Genomic DNA, 20170 nt, shown 5'->3' on the forward strand with positions numbered 1-20170 from the left:
ACAAGTCAAAGCCAAAAATGAGCAAGAGGCAATGAATCCGTTTTTCACAGGTGGAAGTTCATAAATAACCTATGAAAATGTGTCTTCAATGTGATGCAAGATAAATGTACAAAATTATTACTTTGAAAACTTTAAAAATAAATAGTGTAGGTGAACTCGACGATATAATGATATATCTCACTTTATGATGTTGTCATCTGTGAATTCAGAAAGGAAAGTTTTTTTTTTTTAATTTGAAAGGAAAATAAACATTTACAACAACAGTCATCTGAAATCAGACATTTGAACTTCGCGATGCATTCTACTTGTTTCATCGTCTGCTTCTTCATCTAGTTTTTAGCAACGCTTTAATTATAAGCTGAAGATTTATGCTATCGACATCATGGCCAGGTTTGTGTCGATAGATCAAAGCTTGACAAGCAAGAAAACTTCCAAGATGAAGCCACATAGGAAACTTTTGATCAGGTAAAAAATTTACTTAATCAACTCTGAGCTAATATTCATGCATTATTTGGCAGGTCCTGAAAGATCTAAATACATTTACTTTAGTGGTTACCTTTTGTTTGTACGTTTTTTATTTTACAGCAAAAACAGATTACAAACTAGCCTACCTCGATTTGTGCCTCCCCTTCTCTCATGAACACTATCTTTGTGAGAAACTAAAACAGTCCATCCCATTTGAGCTTTCCGATTAACTGGTAATTTTTTAACGCAAATATTTCAATCTTTAGCGCAAACTGCAAACCAACATATAGTTTTGTTACTGACTTAAGTCGTAAATTGTTTGCTTTTGTGTTTACGCAACTGCAGTGCTTTATGAGAACAACCGTCGGGTTTGATCTTTTTTAAAGCTGTTTTAAGTAGCTAAAGTAAATTTGAGATAGTTGATTTGTCAGTATTTAGCGTACTAGTGTTCTTATACAGTATTATTTTGCAGCTGTATTATCTGACAACTTTTTGTTCCTAACGGCTTAGTTTCTGGCAATGAAAACTTGCTCAACTCATTTAAATCTCGTCAACCCAACTCGAATGTTTAATTGTTTATGTCAACCTGATGCTATCTGTTGTACCTAAGGTGCTAGCACAGAAATCCCAATCACTGGCATTTTAATGAGGACATTTCGATTTGCACAACCGCATGATTTATCGCGTTTCTTCCCGGTGTATCATCAACATGTTTTTTACAAACTTTCAAGTTGTCCAACACAACGCAGCCTTCGTTTCCTTTTCGATATTTGTTATTTAAAGCTTTACAGAAATAAAAATATCCTCTGTTAAAACAACTTCTTGGATTAAGCTCAGAAGACTAGTCTTAATTCTGTACATGGACTGTGATGGAAAAAATTAGCACTTAAGTTTAAGCGGAACCTAGTCGACAAATGTATGTTCGAACAACGTAGCCATTCCAAGAAACCAGTGATGTCAGATAGGAAAGGGCAGCCAAGTTATGCATCAAAACGACATGAAATAAGTAGCCTGCAATGCTACTGACCTGTCATTAAAAGTTAGGTTTGTGGCCTACTTGAAGACTTTGAGTTAGTAAAACTTTCAATATTGATAATTATGGGGTTTAATTTTAATTATGAATGAGTATTTTGTCCAAAATCTGAAACTAAATGCTCCCAAGCAGAAGTGCTCCTCTTTTCTTATTGCTATGCAATTCAACATTACTGAGGTACTAATATTCATGTTGTGCTCTAAGTACATTTATGCTTCTCTAGCACATTTATACGTCTTTAGACCGGATACTGAGTTGCGCACAGATCTTCACATTCTTCAGTAAATATGTTTATGGACATAGAAAATTCCATTGAAAGCTTCAACGTCATAAAAAGTTGCAAGCTTGTTGATCCCACGACCAATCACAAGATCAATTGATTTTTTTTGCTTGTAAATGACAGGAAGTGATTGAAAGTATTTGTAAGAGAAAAAACGTACACGAGTTTCCGACTGGTGCTATACCGTACTTTAGCAATGAAATGCTTACAATTAGTTCGAAAGTCATTTAAAAGACTCACAACCAGTGTTGCTAAAATGCCAGGCTCTTCACAGTGAACCTCCCCAACAAAGCTGACAAATTTTGCACAATTTTAGTTAAAATTCCTCTAATACCAGGTACAAAAAAGAGTCCACGATTGAGACGCTATACTATACAGCATTGAAAAAATTACATACTGTACTAATAAGTAAATTCTAGCATCAAAACTGAATTTGTTAAAATTAAAACAATATTGATCAAAGAAGATCACTTAAAAATAAATGTTATAAAGTTTGAAAGAGCCAAATCAGCCATCCTATCACCAAAAAACAGTGATCTTTGATAGAGACTTCAGCTGCATCAGATGATGAGAACTTTTAAAAACAAAATTAAATTTTCTTCATGTTGTTTTTGGTTAGGTAGCCTATAGTTTTCAGTTTAATGAATTTCTGCAGATTGAATAACTTTTTTCACATCTGTGCTGTAAAATCGTGATAATTTTATTCTCACAAACATTCGAATTTCAAACATTAAGAAAAATTGATAACTTGAGCTTGAAAATTAAACTAAGATAGTAAGTTTTATTTTTTGAGATAATACTAAAATTGTGTATTTTAATGATCCAAGTACATTTTTTATAAAGTTTATTTCGTAGGCTGATGATTTTTTACACCAATCCCTACAAAACCTTCAATCCGTAGTTTAATGACTTGATTTGTGGTACGAAACATGCAAATGGCAAGAAGAAAGTTTGGCACATCAAACTGTAGACATGAATGTTTTCTATTCTGGTCAAAGGCCGTTCTCTGTTTCGCCTTGCGGTACTAGAAGCAATATCTGTTAAAACTCTTGATCTTGACTAATGTCGCACAAAGGAATTCGTCTAGTAAGCCTTGAAACTCCTTTGTTAGTCTGAAATTACTTTACGTTAGTTAGCCAAAATTTACATACTTTTTCTTCTTTCCTTCTATCTGTAAGTATCTCACCACATTTAGGTTAACTTTATTTTGACGAAAAGCCTATGAAGACAGTGAGACGAAAAGTACTGCAGCTTTAAGCAATGAAAAACCTACCTTCTCTTTGCAATATCGGTAGCGTAATCTGAAGTTTCTAATAGCTTTGGAAAACATTAAACCTTATTCTTGAAAACTTGTTTTGTAACCTATATAGTTTAACAAGTAAACAATAAGTAGGCTACTATTAATAAGTTACTACAAAAAGTGCTCAATGCCAAGCAAAAAAGCCAAACAGAGCAAATTACAAGTAGCAGAGCGAGCAGATACAAGTAAATAACATCAGCCAGGTCCAAAAACGTGTATAATTTATTGATTAAGCTTTTGCCGCCGTCAAGGCGGCTTCTTCAGTATTTTATTCAAACAGAAGTAAGTCTTCAATATTTCCCTATCTGGCAACACTCCCACAACTTAACGAGCGATTGAAAGCTTTTTTGCGAACAAGAAATGGACAAAGACGGGATAAAGAAAACCGAATATGCTTACAAGTAAACTTTTCGAAACTGTGAAATGCTTTCAATGTAGACTGGAATGTTGGCGGTTTGTTTTTGGTGAAAAGGATTACAGTACTTCACAATCCAACATAATTAATACCTTTGCGCTCAACTCATGTTTAATCTCATTCAACACTAAATTACATCTGATAAATAAATAACACTGTTAATTTTTGCTTCACATAATAAACTCAAAATAACTTAAAGTTTACGACTAGAAAAACAATTGAAGCAAAATATTAGACTTGAATTTAAAGATTGAAAAAGTTTTTGTAGTTGCAACTTTCGTCTGATGAATGTGAAAGTAAAAGCAGAAATATACAAGTTGTTTTATCGCTTCGCTATAACGTTTCGCGCACCATGACAATGCGCATTCTCAGAGCGAATAACATAAAAAATAGAATTTACAAAGTTATATAGGCTACTTCAGTGCGGTTAAAGATAAGCGAAAAAAATTTGGTTGCTAACTTCAAATCAGGCAGAATGTAAATTCAAACCCAAGTCCATGTTTATCTCTGCTGAATGTGTCACTGTCATTACTAGATGTTTGTTTGTCTTTGGAAGAGTGGTCACTGGCAGAGGCACACAGATCACCACTTTGTACTATAAACAAAAAAAAAGCATTTACACAACATGTCAGTTAGTCAGCATTACCTTTGTCATCAGGCAGAAACACATGTGGTGGCTAGTAAATCTTCATCACTTTCAAGGAAATGCGCTTTAATTTTTCAGAGGCTTCTGTGTCTTGAACTGTCGTGCAGTTCATGTTCGTTTCGAGTTCATGACGAAACAAAATCGATCGGAAATTGAAGCGAAAATAAGACGAAGAAATTTTGCGACAAAAAAGTTATTTTGTTTACAAAAATGTTTTGGCTTAATTTAGCCTACTGTTGTCATCGTCATCACAGTTAGCTGGGCATTACAAATACTACTGGTTGCATGCAACAGTAGCAGGTGCTTTAAACGACAGATTAAGCTAACCGTTTGATTAGTGAATCTAAAATCAGTTTGCTCAAAGGTAATCTATGGATCAGTTCAATTCAGTTTATTTATTTTTGTTAGCGAGAAAAAAAATTGTGCAAACGCAAACGGCAAATAGTTTGCACAACAAGGATAACAGCGGAAAATCAAACGACCACTAAGGTCAGGGCCTCCAAGAGCCCTGCCGGGCCCCGGTGCAGATGTTGCTGCCGGGCCCCCATGCGCGACATGTCGCGTGATATCTCACCAATCACAAATCGACTTGAGCACGCAAATTTAAACATTTTGTCAGGCCCCCCTAAACTCAAAAAATTGAAAATTCTGTAATTTTAAAAAAGGGCATAGCCTAGGCTACCCATAAGGGGGCCCCATTCGACATACGGAACTAATATAAAAACAATATTTCATGCAAAATCGTTGAAATCAATCTTTTTATCGCGTGAATTTAGACATTTTGTCGGGCCCCCTTGAACTCCCCGGGCCCCGGTGCAATGCACCTGTTGTCCCCCCTCTTGTGGGCCCTGACTAAGGTCAGCTGCCACCCAAATATTTAAATACCGTAATTATAAACTTAATACCAAAAAGTAATCATAACAATTAAACACAAATAAGTTCGTAGCCCAACTGTCTATTCCAATCAGCAGATTAAGATTGGCGCATACAAAAAAATACGGTCTGCGAAATGAGTTGCTTAATTAGCAGGTTTGCTTAATCGACAAATAATCTACTGTTGGTGCATCCAAGCAATGTTGCCAGACGCCGACGGCAGGGTTGATCTCTAAGCGGTTTAAACCTGGTTTTAACCGGTGAAAACTAGGTTTAAACCGGTTAAAACCAAGAAAAATATTTTTATGTAGTGAATGGTCCGCTACCTGGGCTATGGGCTATTCAGGAAATATAAAAGCAGTTGTGAGTTGTGACCATTTTTATATGCAGGCCTCGAAATAGCTGGGGACCATGGCCGTCTGAACTTTCAATAATGGCTGCCAATACCGACCTGCCAGGCAGCCACAGATGGCTGCCTGTAAAATTCGTAGGAAAGATTATATTTATCTTGGATTTTTCTCTTGTTTCAGCGCCGCCAAAAACAAGACATCAAACAGCGTTAAGACCACTACCTTAGTTACATGTCGTGCTACGTCTTATGTGCTACGCACAGGCCCGTAACTAGGGGGGGCATAGGGGATTTTTCAAAAGATTTTTCAAGAAAAAAATTAAGAAAAGTAGGGCCCCTCTGTCTAAAAAAAGTAACACATTTATCAATATATCTTCCCCTTCACGTGAAATAAAAATATGGTTCTTGTATTTTTTCCTTGGCAACAAAGAAAGCCAGAAAAAAGTCGTTCGACTGAATTTAATGTTAGTTTTCTAAATCCTATTGGTAGTTAGTAGTGAATGAAAGGGCAGTTTAGAATAGAAATTCAGAATAACCTTTCATTGCAATTTGCAGTGTAGTGTGCAGTGCAGTACTAACAGTGGTCCCTTGCTACAATGTTTTTCCTTGCACGGTTTCGTTGATTTAATGTGTGTGATTTTGCATCCATTGTAACGTAAACATTGTTGACTTAATTTGCACATGCTTATTTAATCATCGATCACGTGCTATTTCAAAGTTATCTAACTTACCTAAGCAACGCTCTGTTTCCTCTGCAAGCGAAACCAGCTCACTTCCATTACGCTCCACGTAAGCTGGTAAGGAGCCCCATAAAGTTTATTAGCACAGGGGCCCCATTTGACCTTAATCCGGGCCTGACGGGAGGGCAAATGTTGCGCAAATTTTATGGTAAAATTGATGGCAAATGTTTTTCATAAAAAAAAGATTTGTTGGAATAAAATCTTGTACTTCAGTTGGCTGTGCAAATGGTTCATCGTTCTACCAAGCATTTTTTGGTTCATCAGAAACTTATTTTTAGAATTTGAATTTTCTCAATAATTAAAATAACCAACTGATTGAAATACCAAAAATAAACAGAGAAATTGAATATTTTTTGTTCCAAATCCAGTATTTAGGTTATTGTTGATCAAAACAAAATATAGTTGAACAACATTACTAAATATGGAGGGTAATATTTTTAATTCAATTAAAAAGCAACTTGATTCATACACTAAAGGGGTTTTGACCAGTTTTGACCAGTAATAGGTGGTCAAAACTGCCCGGTTTAAACCAGGTTTTAACCGGGCGGTTTAAACCGATTAACCCTGGCCGACGGACAAATTTTCTCACGCCTCCATGCAAATTCTCCTACCCCAACTCCTTGTCAACAACATGTTTCATCAGTTTTCCGGTTTTGCCAAATTGAGCGTGATTTCCAAAAAATGGAATAGAAAGTCTGCAGTTTGCACAATCATGTTTTCAAAGCGATGTTTCGGCCTATTTCACCGCTTTCTCTACAAAAAGTTTTAGCCTACTTTAGTAGTAGGCTACGCCTCGCAGCCCGTTCTGGTTTCGATAATCAGGAAATTTTGTCAAATTTTATATTTTTGTCCCCAATGACATTGAAATTTTTCCAAATCTGAGATAAAATTTCCCACATGACAACGCACTAGGCTACATCCTAGCTAAATACTTTTAATGTGATTAATAGTAGGTGTTCTTTATTAGGTTATATCAGCATTCGTGTGCAATAATGCAAAATATGAAAGTAAAAATCGAAAAAAAAGTAAAATGATTTTATGTTTAACTACCTTAATGTTTCCTACTTCTTTTAAAATAATTTGTTAGAATGCTTTTGTGTACAGAGCATTAAACGACATGCGTATGCAGCCCTGCACAAAACTATGCTGATCTGGCTTTCTACTGTCTGTCTTGTTTAAACAATTTGGGTGGAGATGTTACCTTTTCAAATCATAAGCAGATATAACTAAGCAACAAGTCAACAACACTACATGTAACATTATAAAAATAAAAGACAATAAGCGAATGTTTTCGGCTATTCGTGTAGCCCTTTTCAAGCCTATAAAAGAAAATATGCTACTGTAATGTTACTATTCTAAATCAAAAAGGTTGGAGGGTTTGCCATGCTTCACTTTCTGATGCAGTCTACTTCCTGCTACTTGACAATATGCTGCATGTCAGTGAGAGAACGTCCCTGGAAGTATTAGCGATGTTTCAACCGCTTAAGAACTGATATGGGAAGATGTAGCCTAAGACGTTGATGGGACACTGGAGATATTCCTTGGGAAGCACAAGTTGCAAATATGGACAGCAGCAAACGATGCAACATCTCCTCGAATGCCCTGTCCAAAAAGCAAGATGCTCAGTACAGGATTTAGCCGAGTTCAACGATAGAGCAAGAGCTTGCGTAATGCTCTGGGCTACGGTCTTGTGACAGACGAAGAAGAAGTGAAAAAACATTAAATTTTGGATGCCAAGACTGCTAACTGAGGGAAGAAAATCACGACAAAATACCAAAATTGACCATGTCTTTAAAAGTAATAATAAAGATAAAGTTATCTACTTTTGGCCGTTATCACTTTTATCTTGTTTTTCTAATTTTTTTGAAAATTTGATGTTCAAAGAAGTAATGTCCTTTGCTCACAATCATGCTGTACTTTTATCCAGGGCCGTTGAGAGGATAATTTGGGCCCGGTACGAATGAAATCCTCGAGCCCAAATCAAGATACTTCTAAAAAAACGCACTATATCCAAAGAATGCTTAGTGATCTCTTTAAGGTCTTAAGACCATTGAAAAGGTTACGGGCCAATTTCCCCGAGCCCTGGTCCAAAAGTGTTCCGTGGACCTCCTGTCAATGCTACTGCTTCCATCAAGACAGTGCGGATTTCATGCTGATTTGTCTGCCACTCCAGCCGTACACTACATGATTAGCACAAGGCAAGACGACATACAAAATATTGACATTACTGGCTTGGCTGTTGTAGATTTATCAAAGGCGTTTGACACCGTTTTCTTCCAATAAACTCTATCGAAAAACTTGATCACTATGGGATACGTGGGTGGTAACTAGCAAGTGACCTGCTTTCTTCGTAGCCTACATGAAACAAAACAACATCTAAGTATAAACAAACAATAAACCAATGAATAGTTGCTAATATGCTCACAGTTAATCTCTCTAACTTTAACGTTTTAACTCTTTCTCTTAAGCTTAGACATTCTTTTCAAGATTTTAGCCCAATGTTGTTTATTACAAGATTATGATTGAACAAATTTATTCGGCTAAGTGCCTAATTTGAAATTATTATTGACCGCTAGCCTAACTGACACAGTGACATTTCGAAATGGTATTGACACGGTTTGGGTCTCAACTTTCACGATCTGCTGGTATCCATTATATCCCTGAACTAAAGTTAATACACTTTTTCATCCCTAAAGCATTTTTACACCTTTCTTACTTTCAATTTATCTCCAACTCTTATACGACCTGACTATCTAGGGCCTAGGCCCTAGGGTACCATTAGTAGTAGGCTACCACAACTAATATGCCCTAAATTACAAACCAATAAGACTTCAACAAAGCAATACGATTCTTATTGGAATAAGACGGATCCATGTCATTTTAAGCATTTAAAACAATGGGCCTATAAATGTTTGTTAGGCCTATTGGTTAGGTACTGAAAAACTGGTAGCCTTTATGTAGTAGGCTGCTTCTTTTGTGATATAATCTATTGTGCATACAGTCTAGTTTTGTTTAACTTTTTTATTTGTGTCTAATGAGTAGTATGTTTGTAACATTGATATATAAAATTGTTGGGTGAAAAAAATTGTTCTCACATTGCTAACTCAACGGCTGCACATTGCAAAAGTTGCTGTCTGACTAGAAAACTGCAATTCTTAGTCCCTTTGCGGAAGTGATTGATTCAATCAATCCAGTTGTTCATTTTCAGATCGTTCTGGCAATGACGTACGTATTATTCCAAACGGCGCTTTCTATTACCCAACGAAATTGATGCATTTTTCATTTGTTTTTCTTTACAACGGAGCAAACCAAACGATTATAAAACCATCGTATTTAACCAAACACCGTTTGTTTTTTCAAGTCAACTGTGGACTGAATGAGCAGATGTGAATGAATGAATGGATCTAGCCCTCTGCTACGTTTTGCATCAGTTTCATGAGTAATGTTTTCGCTGTGACAAACTGAGCTAACGTGAGCTTCTTTGACGGCGCTCCCATGGGAGAAACAAGTGAAATTGAACAACCGGTAGGTGATGTTAGAGCAAAACGTTTGGCATGGACATTATTCACACTGCAGGCCTATACAAATCATGTCTGGAGTTTTATAACAATTTCAGGTACAATAAAACGTAGACAAAAACGCAACATCCCAGGGTAGACTACTTGGTAACGTTAAACTAACAACCATCGTAGTCAATAATATTGTTAACCACTAAATTTTCTTTTCATTAACTTATTTTATTTGTTATATACCAGGGGTGGGGAACCTTTTCAGTATTGCGGGCCACATAAAATGAGAAATAACACAAGCGGGCCACTAAAAATTTCGAAATTTTATTTACAGAAAAAACTGATTCGCAGCGGTAGGTGCTTCCAAACAGAGACACATATTTCAAAGCATGTTCCCGCATGACTGGAAAATCACCAGCATTTATGCAGCTTTGATAAAAGTTGAGCTGTGGAATGTTTTGGTACATCGCTTTCAACGTACCGTCATTCTGGAGATCTACTATTTCATGTTGGAAGTTATTAGGAATATCATTATTAAGAACATCTTATTGTTTTCAAGTTGTACTTTCCACAGATGTAGTTTAGCTTCAAATGATTTCACTTTTGCAAACAAGGAGTTCAAAAGCTGATTCGGTCCCTGCAACTTGACGTTGAGCTCGGAGAGGTGCTCGCTAATGTCAACCATAAACGCTAGGTCACACAACCATTGGCTATCAGTGAGTTCGACGACATGGTTTCCCTGATTATTCATGAACTGATCGACTTCGTTTCGTTTCATTTCTTCATCGACGGCCATTCGCAATATACCGAGAATGCAGAGCCTACTCTTTTTTGAGCTGTTGTTTCAATATATTTTGGGTAAAGAAATTTTGACGCGGGCCACATGGAACAGTCACGCGGGCCACATTCGGCCCGCGGGCCGCAGGTTCCCCACCCCTGTTATATACTGACTAAATTTTCGTACTTAAAAGTCTTATTTATCTAAACACTAACTCTGCCTCAAAAGGCCTGAAACATAAATAATTAATAGATTGTTTCGCTTTTAGCAGCATGATCGTTGCTTACTTCACAATGTAGATATTTAACGACTTGTATTTAGCCTGATGCTGCGAGTCGTTGCTGAGTCGTTGTTTTATACCGCCCCACAAAACAACGACTCGCTGACTTCAACACTATTCTTCATATTAGGCTACATGACTAGAGAATTGTGTTCCAAAAGCTAGTGCAATTCGCTATTACCACAGCGAAGTCGCAGCATCAGGTTAAAACAAGTCGTTAATATCTAATCTACAGTAGATTGTCAAATAGTTATTTAAAATTTAAATAATTATTTGACAATCTAGATTAGATATTAACGATTTAAATTTTAAATCATCAATTTATTTATTATTTCTTTCTATTTTGTCAACGGTTACTGCGGCGCATAGCTGGAAAAATGCTCTTTTTTTTCACAATGACTGAAAAGACTAATTTGGTGGCAGAATCGCCAACATTGGCTAAGTGTTATAAGGAATTCTACTTTGCTCCTATCATTACGGTTGCCAGGTTTGGCCTAAAATTTGGACAGCAAACGACAAATTATCCTACTTTTACTATACAGGCAGAGACTATATTTACCACATATAGTAAAAATAGCTTTCTTCATAAAGCCTTTGTATATTGCCCCTGCCATGGCTACCTAAAGATACGGCCTGATTTGTCACATTTTGCATAAATTTCCAGATTTTGCTAACTTTGGGCGAATGTTTAAATAAATTTTTCTACAAAATATATTTTTACGCTTTCTTTACTGTTTTCCCCAGATGACACCATAGGTTTTAACATCCTCAGATGTTGAAAAACAAAAGAAAAATTGATTTCGAAGATTATAGTCAGACTGTTAATTTTTCCATAACAGTCTGATTCAGCGTTTTTCAACTTATTCTTTTTCATTTGCTACTGCTTCTCCAAGGCAACAAAAAGCTTTTATATCATTGGGAGACAGCAAAAAGTTAAAAAATATCAGAAAAGGTCAGTCAAACACTAGCAGTAGCTGTTATCAAAATCTGCAAAATGTGACAAATCAGGCCGCATCTCCAGGTGGCCATGCCCCTGCTTATAAAATTGGGCGAACTTGTCGTTTTCAATCCGAATTCTAGGCTAATCTTGGCAACCGTGCAGTCATCATATGGGTACATTCTTTTCTATCGTTGTGTAAAAACAAATACCATGATTAAAATTTAACGTACCTAGTTGAGTGTAACGAAGTGATGTCTTAATTGACGATCATGAGACTTTTCTGCGTACGCCACTGCTAAGTATAAGCGTTCAGAGAATACTTTTCTCCCTTTTTATTAAGCGACGCCCAGCAGCAATAAACAGTATGTTGACAAGCATACATAGTTGAATACATAGACTGTCATCTTAAACCACAGACGACTAAAAGTTGAAAATAATAATTTACAAACAACATTAATGAACCATTGACCAGCAACAGCAAAACATGGCAACACAAATTAATTTGTGAACGCCTTTACATTTTTATAAATAAAATGGCAAAAAGTGAAGACATGCTATGAGGTTGTAACAATGCTACACTTATTGCTTTGGTAGGTTATTGTTATTGTTGCAATTTAAATCCGATATCGATGTTTGAAGCTCTTCCTCTGCAGACAGCTTTGAATGGTCCATTGCTGAACTGCACTCAGTACTGGCAAGAGAGCAACCAGACAATCGTAGCCTTTGATTGCCTGGCTTATGGACAACAACTGAGTCGACTTTGTTACATGCTTCTTCTCCGCAATAAAGTAAACCTGTTTGGACTTCCTGTTTCGGTTTTACACACGCAACAGACGAAAGCGTACCAGTATCTCCTGGTTTTTCATCACAGGCATCTTTCATAGATGATAACCCTTGCTGCGCTCCTCCGAGATTACTTTGACTCAATCTTCTAGTTAAAATCTTGTATCTGTAACAGCAAGGGGTTTATTTAATCATTAATGCAATCACGCTTTAAAAATGTTATCGTACTCCAGGGAATTACTGTATAGTAATTTATTCAACGTTTGCCTTGTTAACGCATAAGTATAATAACCTATCAACCATCCCTCTTGGTTGGTTTTGAATCTTTATCCTCGGGCTGACAAAGCCTTGATAGGTTATTCCTGGTAGTTTTGCATACTTGTAGAGGTTTTTGACGCAGGGCCGAGTTGCCGAGATTGGCAGAGTGAAGTTTTCCGATTGTTGAAATGTTGTTGCTTGGGAATTATTCCATTCACTAGGTGCCGCTGAATGGAGAGCAGTCCTGAAATGCGTTGCTCAAGTGTACACCCCGAGAGTCGAACTTGCGCCGCGTGAGCTTGAGCCGGGCGCGTAACCACTGAGCTAACGTGGCGGACAGTTAATGTTTGCAACATTTTTTTTTAGAAGATATATAAACAAATACATTACTTCAAAATGAGACAGCTTGTAGTGTTTTTTCAAGCTTACCTCCAAATTACCAAGCATGATAAAGCGACAAAGACGGTGAAGCAAACTATTGCAAACGTAAGAATCTCTGGGGAAAACTTGAAACTTTTGTCCGAATCGTGATCTTCTTCTGGTTTGCGATTAGACCGTGACGTCACACGTCTTTTTTGACAATGGTTTCCATCTTTGGAAGCTGGACACCTAAAAGCATCAAAACGTTGACTTCAAATCATGGAACATGTTTGTAAACTTCAAAAGCTTATAGGTAGGTTATACAAAGCAAAAGGAGTAGCATTTTACTTCGCAAGAAAAACTTTAAGAACAAAATTTCGCAAACCAGTTTGTTTTCTTGTCTTATACTAGGCAACTAAACTGAAATATGCATACTGCATAGACATCACTTTTTGTTTGCACAAAGTTGAGTTATTATTCAAAACCAAATAAAAAAACGCTGTAATGCATTATTTTGGCGTGAAGCCCACCTTATTCATATTTCATCAAAAACCAAATGAGATCTTGCTTGAGATTTACAAGTTTATGCAAGGTTGAAGTTCTTCAAGTAAACTCTCAACGCCACTTACAAGCAATGCTTTGTTCCTCCATGAGTTTCGCTCAAGCATATTCCAGCTTCAATGTTTCCATCGAAAGAGTTTGTACCTCCACATGGACCTATGTAGTCTCTGGGATGAGTACAAAATTTTGTGGATGGAGAAATGTGATCTGAAAGATTTGAAGATATGAGAACTGCCGAAGTGCTTTGAAAATAAATCTGTTTATTTGACATTTTTTATGCGGTTTCAATTAAACCAAAATGTTTTACGCGCTGAGCAATTCGTTTTTACTATTGTCAAGTTATTAGTGTTGCTGTTTTATTTATAAGGTATCCTGTGTTAGCTACAAGACCTAACTCTTGCTTAACTAGAAAGAAAGTACGTTTCAACAGAAGTAAGACAGCTATTGACTGTAAGGACTTGTAGGATGCAATCTTCATACTGAGAGGGCCAACTGTCAAAGCTCAACCCTAGTAATTTCTAATACTTGTGGAGGCTTTAAGCTGCTGATATATATGCCTGGTCACAGAAATTAATAGAGTGGAGTTTAAAAACGTAGTTGCTTGTAAATTATTCCATCTACTACAGTAGGTGCGCCTGAATAAAAAGCTGTGTTTACAGTGCATTTCTTAACCGCAGACGTATTTGTAATCTGCAGGTCGCTGCAGCAGATGGAGTGTTTTGGCCGGTACGCCAATCGCACACCTAGAAAACTAAACCACTTTATGTTCTTCGATCCCCGTGCCAGATACATATTTAACAAGCTATCAGAGAAGATTGTATTAATAAAGCTCACAACAAAAGACTACCCAAAACCCAATTAGGCCTACTTTAAAAAAAATAAATGCCTACCTTCACAAAGACCAGAGTTGAGATTTAGCTTGAGAATAGGAACATCTTCTTGGATTTCACAAGCATATGCAAGAACTTGACAAAGATTCATGAAATATTTTCGTGGGTTTCCATCCTGTAACAAAATGTAGCCAACAATTAAATTTTGATAGAGCTAAAATTTATTTTTTGTTCATGTAACTATAAATGATTGCTACGAAACCAGTTACAACTTTTAATATTCATGGAAATGTAGGCTACTTCATGTATTTCATGACCTACTTGCAGCTGCAGTTCTACATACCAATGGTATAAAAATATATTTTTCAATTCGAAACTGTTTAGTGTTTACCCTGTTAAAGACTTAACTCGGCAATTTAGTGACCACAAAAATGTCATCTGTCGCATGTCAAATTATAGTCAGGTTCACTATGTCAAAAAAAAGAGTTTCGTTCAAATTTTTTGGAGATTAGCAAACCTATACATTTTCGGAAAGCTTAGACCATGAGGAATCCGAAAAACGTTGATTACATTTGCAGAGATGTCCGCTTGGCCGCCATTTTGAACTTTCAAAATGGCCACCGCAAAATACATATTTTGATATATCTCGGCTCCTAATAAACTTAGAAACTTTATCAAACATGCTAACTCTATGTTTTAAGGGTCAAGAAATCCATTAGAAACATACCTAGATACCAAGCGTTAACCACTTTGCAATTATCCGCCATAATGGTTTTCAAAATGGCCGCCGAAATTATATTTTTTTACATTACTACTTACTAGTTGAGATATAAACTTCATTCAACAATAACATGCTAGTACTAAGTTATGTTGACTAAGAACTTCATTAGAAGCAAGCCTGCACGCCTATGTCATATTTTGGATAAACATTTTCCAACAGCTGCTGTCCTGAGTCTTATTTTCAGCATTACAATCAACGTCATTTTCGCAGACTATCCCACACAGGCACAAGTCGGTGCAGGTCAAGTTGTTCCTTCGACACGAACATCTCTGGGTTGAGCAGTTGGTTTTGCATTGGCATCGGTCTAGCTGAATAATGGCTTGTGGTGCAGGTAGACTCTTTGTGGTGATAGGTGAAATCCCACTTTCATGCTGATGGTAGCCATGCCGAAGTGGATCAAGGAGCTGTTGCCACATGACAGTGGTGTGGCACCAGCAGACAGGACTCTGAACTCGCACGCGTTCAACGTGCTCCTCTAATGCACCAATTGTTGGAGGCAAGTTTTGATTCTCCGCCAAGTTCTTGCAAAACAGGTGCCATCTCAGTTCTGGATTGTTGTTTATGTGGACACCCTTCGGGCAGTACATCGTGCAGACAAAGCTGCCAGCATTTCTTTAACATTCGGAGATAGTGTGCTGTCCTCAGGTAAATGTATTAGTGCATTGATTGTTTCCATTCCTGCCTTCAAGTACTGTTGGAACCACTTGGTTTTATCCAATCCTAAGAATCTGCCAACATTATCAGCTCCACTAAAGGTATGGAATACGGGTAATGCTTTTGCCTTCTCTTGTCCTACAGCTCTCCATATTGGTGCGATCACCAGTGTACCTGATAGCATGGAAATGGACGAGTGTTTGCAGAGTTGGTCGTAGTTTGCAACAGCAAGGACAAGAACGTCTGTGTCCAGACTGAAGAAGAATAACTGCGCACCAAGACTCCGCTGTGATGCTGCGAAGCAGATCATCAAGGTGTCAACTTCTTCGTGATTGTTCACTTCAAACGTGATGTTTGAAGATTGCTTCTGGTGTGGCCTGACGCTGAAGTTATCTCTAGCTTTGGAGAATGCTTGTTGTATCCGATTACTTCTTCAGCAAGATACTGTGTCAAATCTGCTTTCGTTTGGTCATGGGACAGGAACCTACTCAGTGGTATATGTGCTTGATTCTAGTGTCATCCATGATTTGGTATTAGACGGGATCTTTGTCTTTTCGTCGTCTTGCTCTAGTTTTCTGTTTCAAAGAGTCAGAGTTGTACGTGTCGAACACAAGAATAATCTCGTCAAACTCTGCTGTCAACGTCATGAGCTTGTCATTGAAGTGCTGGCTAAAATCTTTGACTGTCGTGATGGCCCCGTATTCTTTGTCATCTTCTGGATGACCACCGTGCTATTGACAATGGCAATTTTCTGACTCATGTGCGATGCCGATGGTAATAGTTCTGCATTAGCAGTGTCAACTCTCTGTCCACCCGGTGCTGGTTCATGCGCATCATGCTCTGTTTCATCAGTTTCAACCAGATGCTGCAGGCAATGGATGAACTTTGATTTATCAGTGCATGGTAGAACTGATCCATCTGGAGCGAATAGTGCTCTCGGTGTGAGGGTGAACTCATAGTTACTGATAGCATTCTTCTGGTCAATGTCCCGGCTTGATCTGGATAGGACCGTGAAGCGCCCGGAGGGATCTTTTGTTTCTTTCAGATCGACCGACTGGTCACGAACCTTGACTGTTTCCTACTTGTTTCTTGACATGTACATGGGGTTGTTCTGCTTCTTAACTGGTGCCCATAAGCTGACATCACCATTAATGCGTTCTGCAGCATACTCTTTGTAGAGCTGTTGTCCCTGCTCATCGACGGTCAGGATCAGTTTGACATTTTCTTGTGGAACACATGCGTGTGTGATGAAGTTATACAACTCATCACCTTCAACTGCGAATGGATTTCCGTGACTCAGTATGGTAGCTTTTACCTTGTCAACAGCTTCATGCTCTTTCTTGACAATGGCTGGTTGTACTTCAGGGTGACTTTTTTTTGGAAGAAGTGTCTCCAAACTGCTCTTTGAAATTTTCTCAGAGGCGCGACATCTTTGGTGCAGCCAGGAAAAACCGTTGCCGGGCATTCGTGTTGTTAGAAATGCCAATTAGTCCAGAGCGGACTTTCATCATCTTGTTGAACTGTTCTGATGCACGATCTGCACCAATGGACACAAATGGGATCTCACCCTTGGTAACAGACACATTGCCTTCTTGAAGTTCGCACCAAGTCTCTGGGTGGTTGATCTTCAGGTCATGCACATCTGCAATATACCGTGGCCAAATGCGCTTGTACTTTATCCGATCTATAGGGCTTATTCAGTTCCTCATCAACTTGCAAATGAAGATTGAGATCTGCATTCCGGGATGCCTCGACAAAGAATAAGATCGTTTCCACACAGTGAACATAGTTCATCATTGACTTGAACATCGCATTAGAGGACTTTTCCGTTTCCCATGCTTTCGATTGCTGCATCACGTCTTCATCTATAAGGATTCGTTCCAGATGGTCATGAGCAGTCGAGATGGATTCAAGAGTATCATAATGTTGCTGTTATCAGATAACGATGTACATGCCTCCTGGACCTTATCTGCTGATCTTGAGCAGACAATCTTCAGATGTGGCTTCTCTGTGAAAAACTGATCCAAGGCCAGTTTTACAAAGCTATGTAAGTGTGGATGTGTGCACGAAGAGTTCTCTTGTCCTGCGCACACTTGAGAATTTGTCTTGTGATCGCAGATCTATACACATCGGCTTCGATCCAGGCATCATCAACCCCAGATTTCTCTATGGAAGTTCCGAGAGCTCTTAGTGCAGCCATCACAGCATGCAGCTCACCCAGTCTGGAAACAATTTCTCTTTTCAGGTCGACCCGTGCGTCTAGCAACTATACTGCCTTTTCGTAGAGGGCTATGTCGAAGGTTATCGCAGTTTGGTACCCCTGACCAACGACTAACGTCTTCTGCTGGGATACTTGTAGAATCACAGTTAGCATAGTAGGCCACTCGTGGCAACTTCAGGTAGCAGGGGCAGTGCACCAACGTGAGTGAGTGGTTGGCAAGATGAGATGAGTGACTTGTATCCTGCCCATCCGGGGATCTTGCTGTGTTCATCATTTTCTCTTGCTCTGGACAAAGTAGATGCTGTGACCCACCCTAATTGGGTCAGTTCATTTGACTGAGCAACACCTGTTGTGTTGACCTCAAACCTCCGTGCTCTGTTGTCAAGTTCTGGTTTTGGCTTGGCACATGGCTTAAAGTGCACATGATATGGAAGGATTGATAAGAACTTACCTGCAGTAAGTTCGAGCTTTGGTGCGACTAGTTCTTCTGGAACATTTGCTTTCTGATAGGCTACACTGCAGTGATTGTTTCATGTGTGGTGCCTTTCCAGTACGCAGACAACAAATACGAATAAATACTTTTTCATTTCATTATTTTCATTTTTTATACTTAATTACGGACAAATACGACGTAACACTGTATATAAGTAGTAATGTAACGAAATATAATTTCTGCGGCCTTTTTGAAAACCAATATGGCGGATAATTGCAAAGTAGTTAACGCTTGGTATCTAGGTATGCTTCTAATAGATTTCTTGACCGTTGAAATATAGAATTAGCATGTTTGATAAAGTTTCTAAGTTTATTAGGAGCCGAGATATATCAAAATATATATTTTGCGGCGGCCATTTTGAAAATTCAAAATGACGGCCATGGGGACATCTCTGCAAATGTAATCAACGTTTTTCGGATTCCTCATGGTCTAAGCTTTCCGAAAATGTATAGGTTTGCTAATCTCCAAAAATTTTGAACGAAATTACATAACGAACCTGACTATTATGTGCATATGGTCTGCACGAACTGGTTGAGTGAACAATATAATGTCTGTTCGGCACCCGCCCCAACATCTAGTCCGAGCCATCGCTACTGTTCAAGGCAGGGACGGATTCAGCAAGTAGTCTGAGGGGGGCGATTTCAACAAAGCACAATGGGTAGGTCTAAATTAATCCGACTTTGCAAATAGCCTACACCATGAATAAAGTTACTTTTCTGCATTTTATTGGGGGCGATTGCCCCTATCGCTCACTTGGATTCGCCCATAATTTAAGGGTGGTAAAAAGCAGGGCCTTCAACTCTTCTACTAGCGAAGAAAAAGTGTTCTACAAAACATATGAAATGTCAATATTTTTCCTTACATAAGAGTTTAATCTGGATGCATGAGAACTAAGCAGCCAAATAGTTCATACGTATCAACTTTACCTTTCGCTGAGGTCCGCAATAGAGGGTTGTTTCCCACAACAAGGGACTGCAGTCAAAATTGCATCGGCATGTGCCAGAGGAATCACACTTGCCTCCATATTTGCACAATCGCTTCTTGCTGCAACCATCTTTTTTCACATTTGTTGATTTTGATGATACCATCGAAAAACATACTGTCAACAAATATGTTAAGTTGAACATTTCTAAATTAAAGCTTTGAATGGGAGAGATTCATGGTAGAAATGTTTTCTTATTCTTAATTTACACCAAGGTTTCATCTTAGGCATGATAAGCAGATAAGAAATTAATTATCAAAAGCATAAAAGCGACAATCTTTGTGTTATTCAAGCTTTCGTTAGTCAAAACCAGCAAGTGTTTGATTGACAGAAATTTAAAACTTGGTGACATTTTCTTACCTAATATAAAAGCTGAAATTGCCAAAAAGAAATAGAGGTTCTTGGAGTTCATTCTCATGTAGTTTGTTATGTATATGCAAAATAAATAAATTAGTATTTATACAAATCGTTAAAGACCCTTTCACAGGAGTTCTGAAAAATAGAAGATTTTTACTTTCACATAAATATCGCAAGGTTCATAAATTCCAAACAAACACTAAGTAAAAATGATCGCCCTCTTTGTACTCGCAATGTATGATAAACGTAAAATCACTGGGATTTACCAAGCAGGCCGGAAAG

The 20170-nt window shown here is 37.9% G+C and overlaps 1 protein-coding gene across 1 annotated transcript; it reads right to left on the minus strand.

The window, feature by feature from the left end:
• Positions 1–11931: 11931 nt before the first annotated feature.
• Positions 11932–20025, minus strand: LOC145787818 (uncharacterized). Its single transcript, XM_082599652.1, has 6 exons — positions 19892–20025; positions 19476–19648; positions 14461–14575; positions 13639–13777; positions 13079–13258; positions 11932–12557 (listed from the first exon to the last, which is right to left on the minus strand). The coding sequence occupies exons 1-6, from the start codon at positions 19947–19949 to the stop codon at positions 12188–12190; spliced, it is 1035 nt and encodes a 344-aa protein (XP_082455778.1). The 5' UTR covers positions 19950–20025; the 3' UTR covers positions 11932–12187.
• Positions 20026–20170: the final 145 nt, after the last annotated feature.

This window comes from Aplidium turbinatum, chromosome 18 (assembly GCF_918807975.1).
Source record: "Aplidium turbinatum chromosome 18, kaAplTurb1.1, whole genome shotgun sequence".
NCBI classification, from domain to species: Eukaryota; Metazoa; Chordata; class Ascidiacea; order Aplousobranchia; family Polyclinidae; genus Aplidium; species Aplidium turbinatum.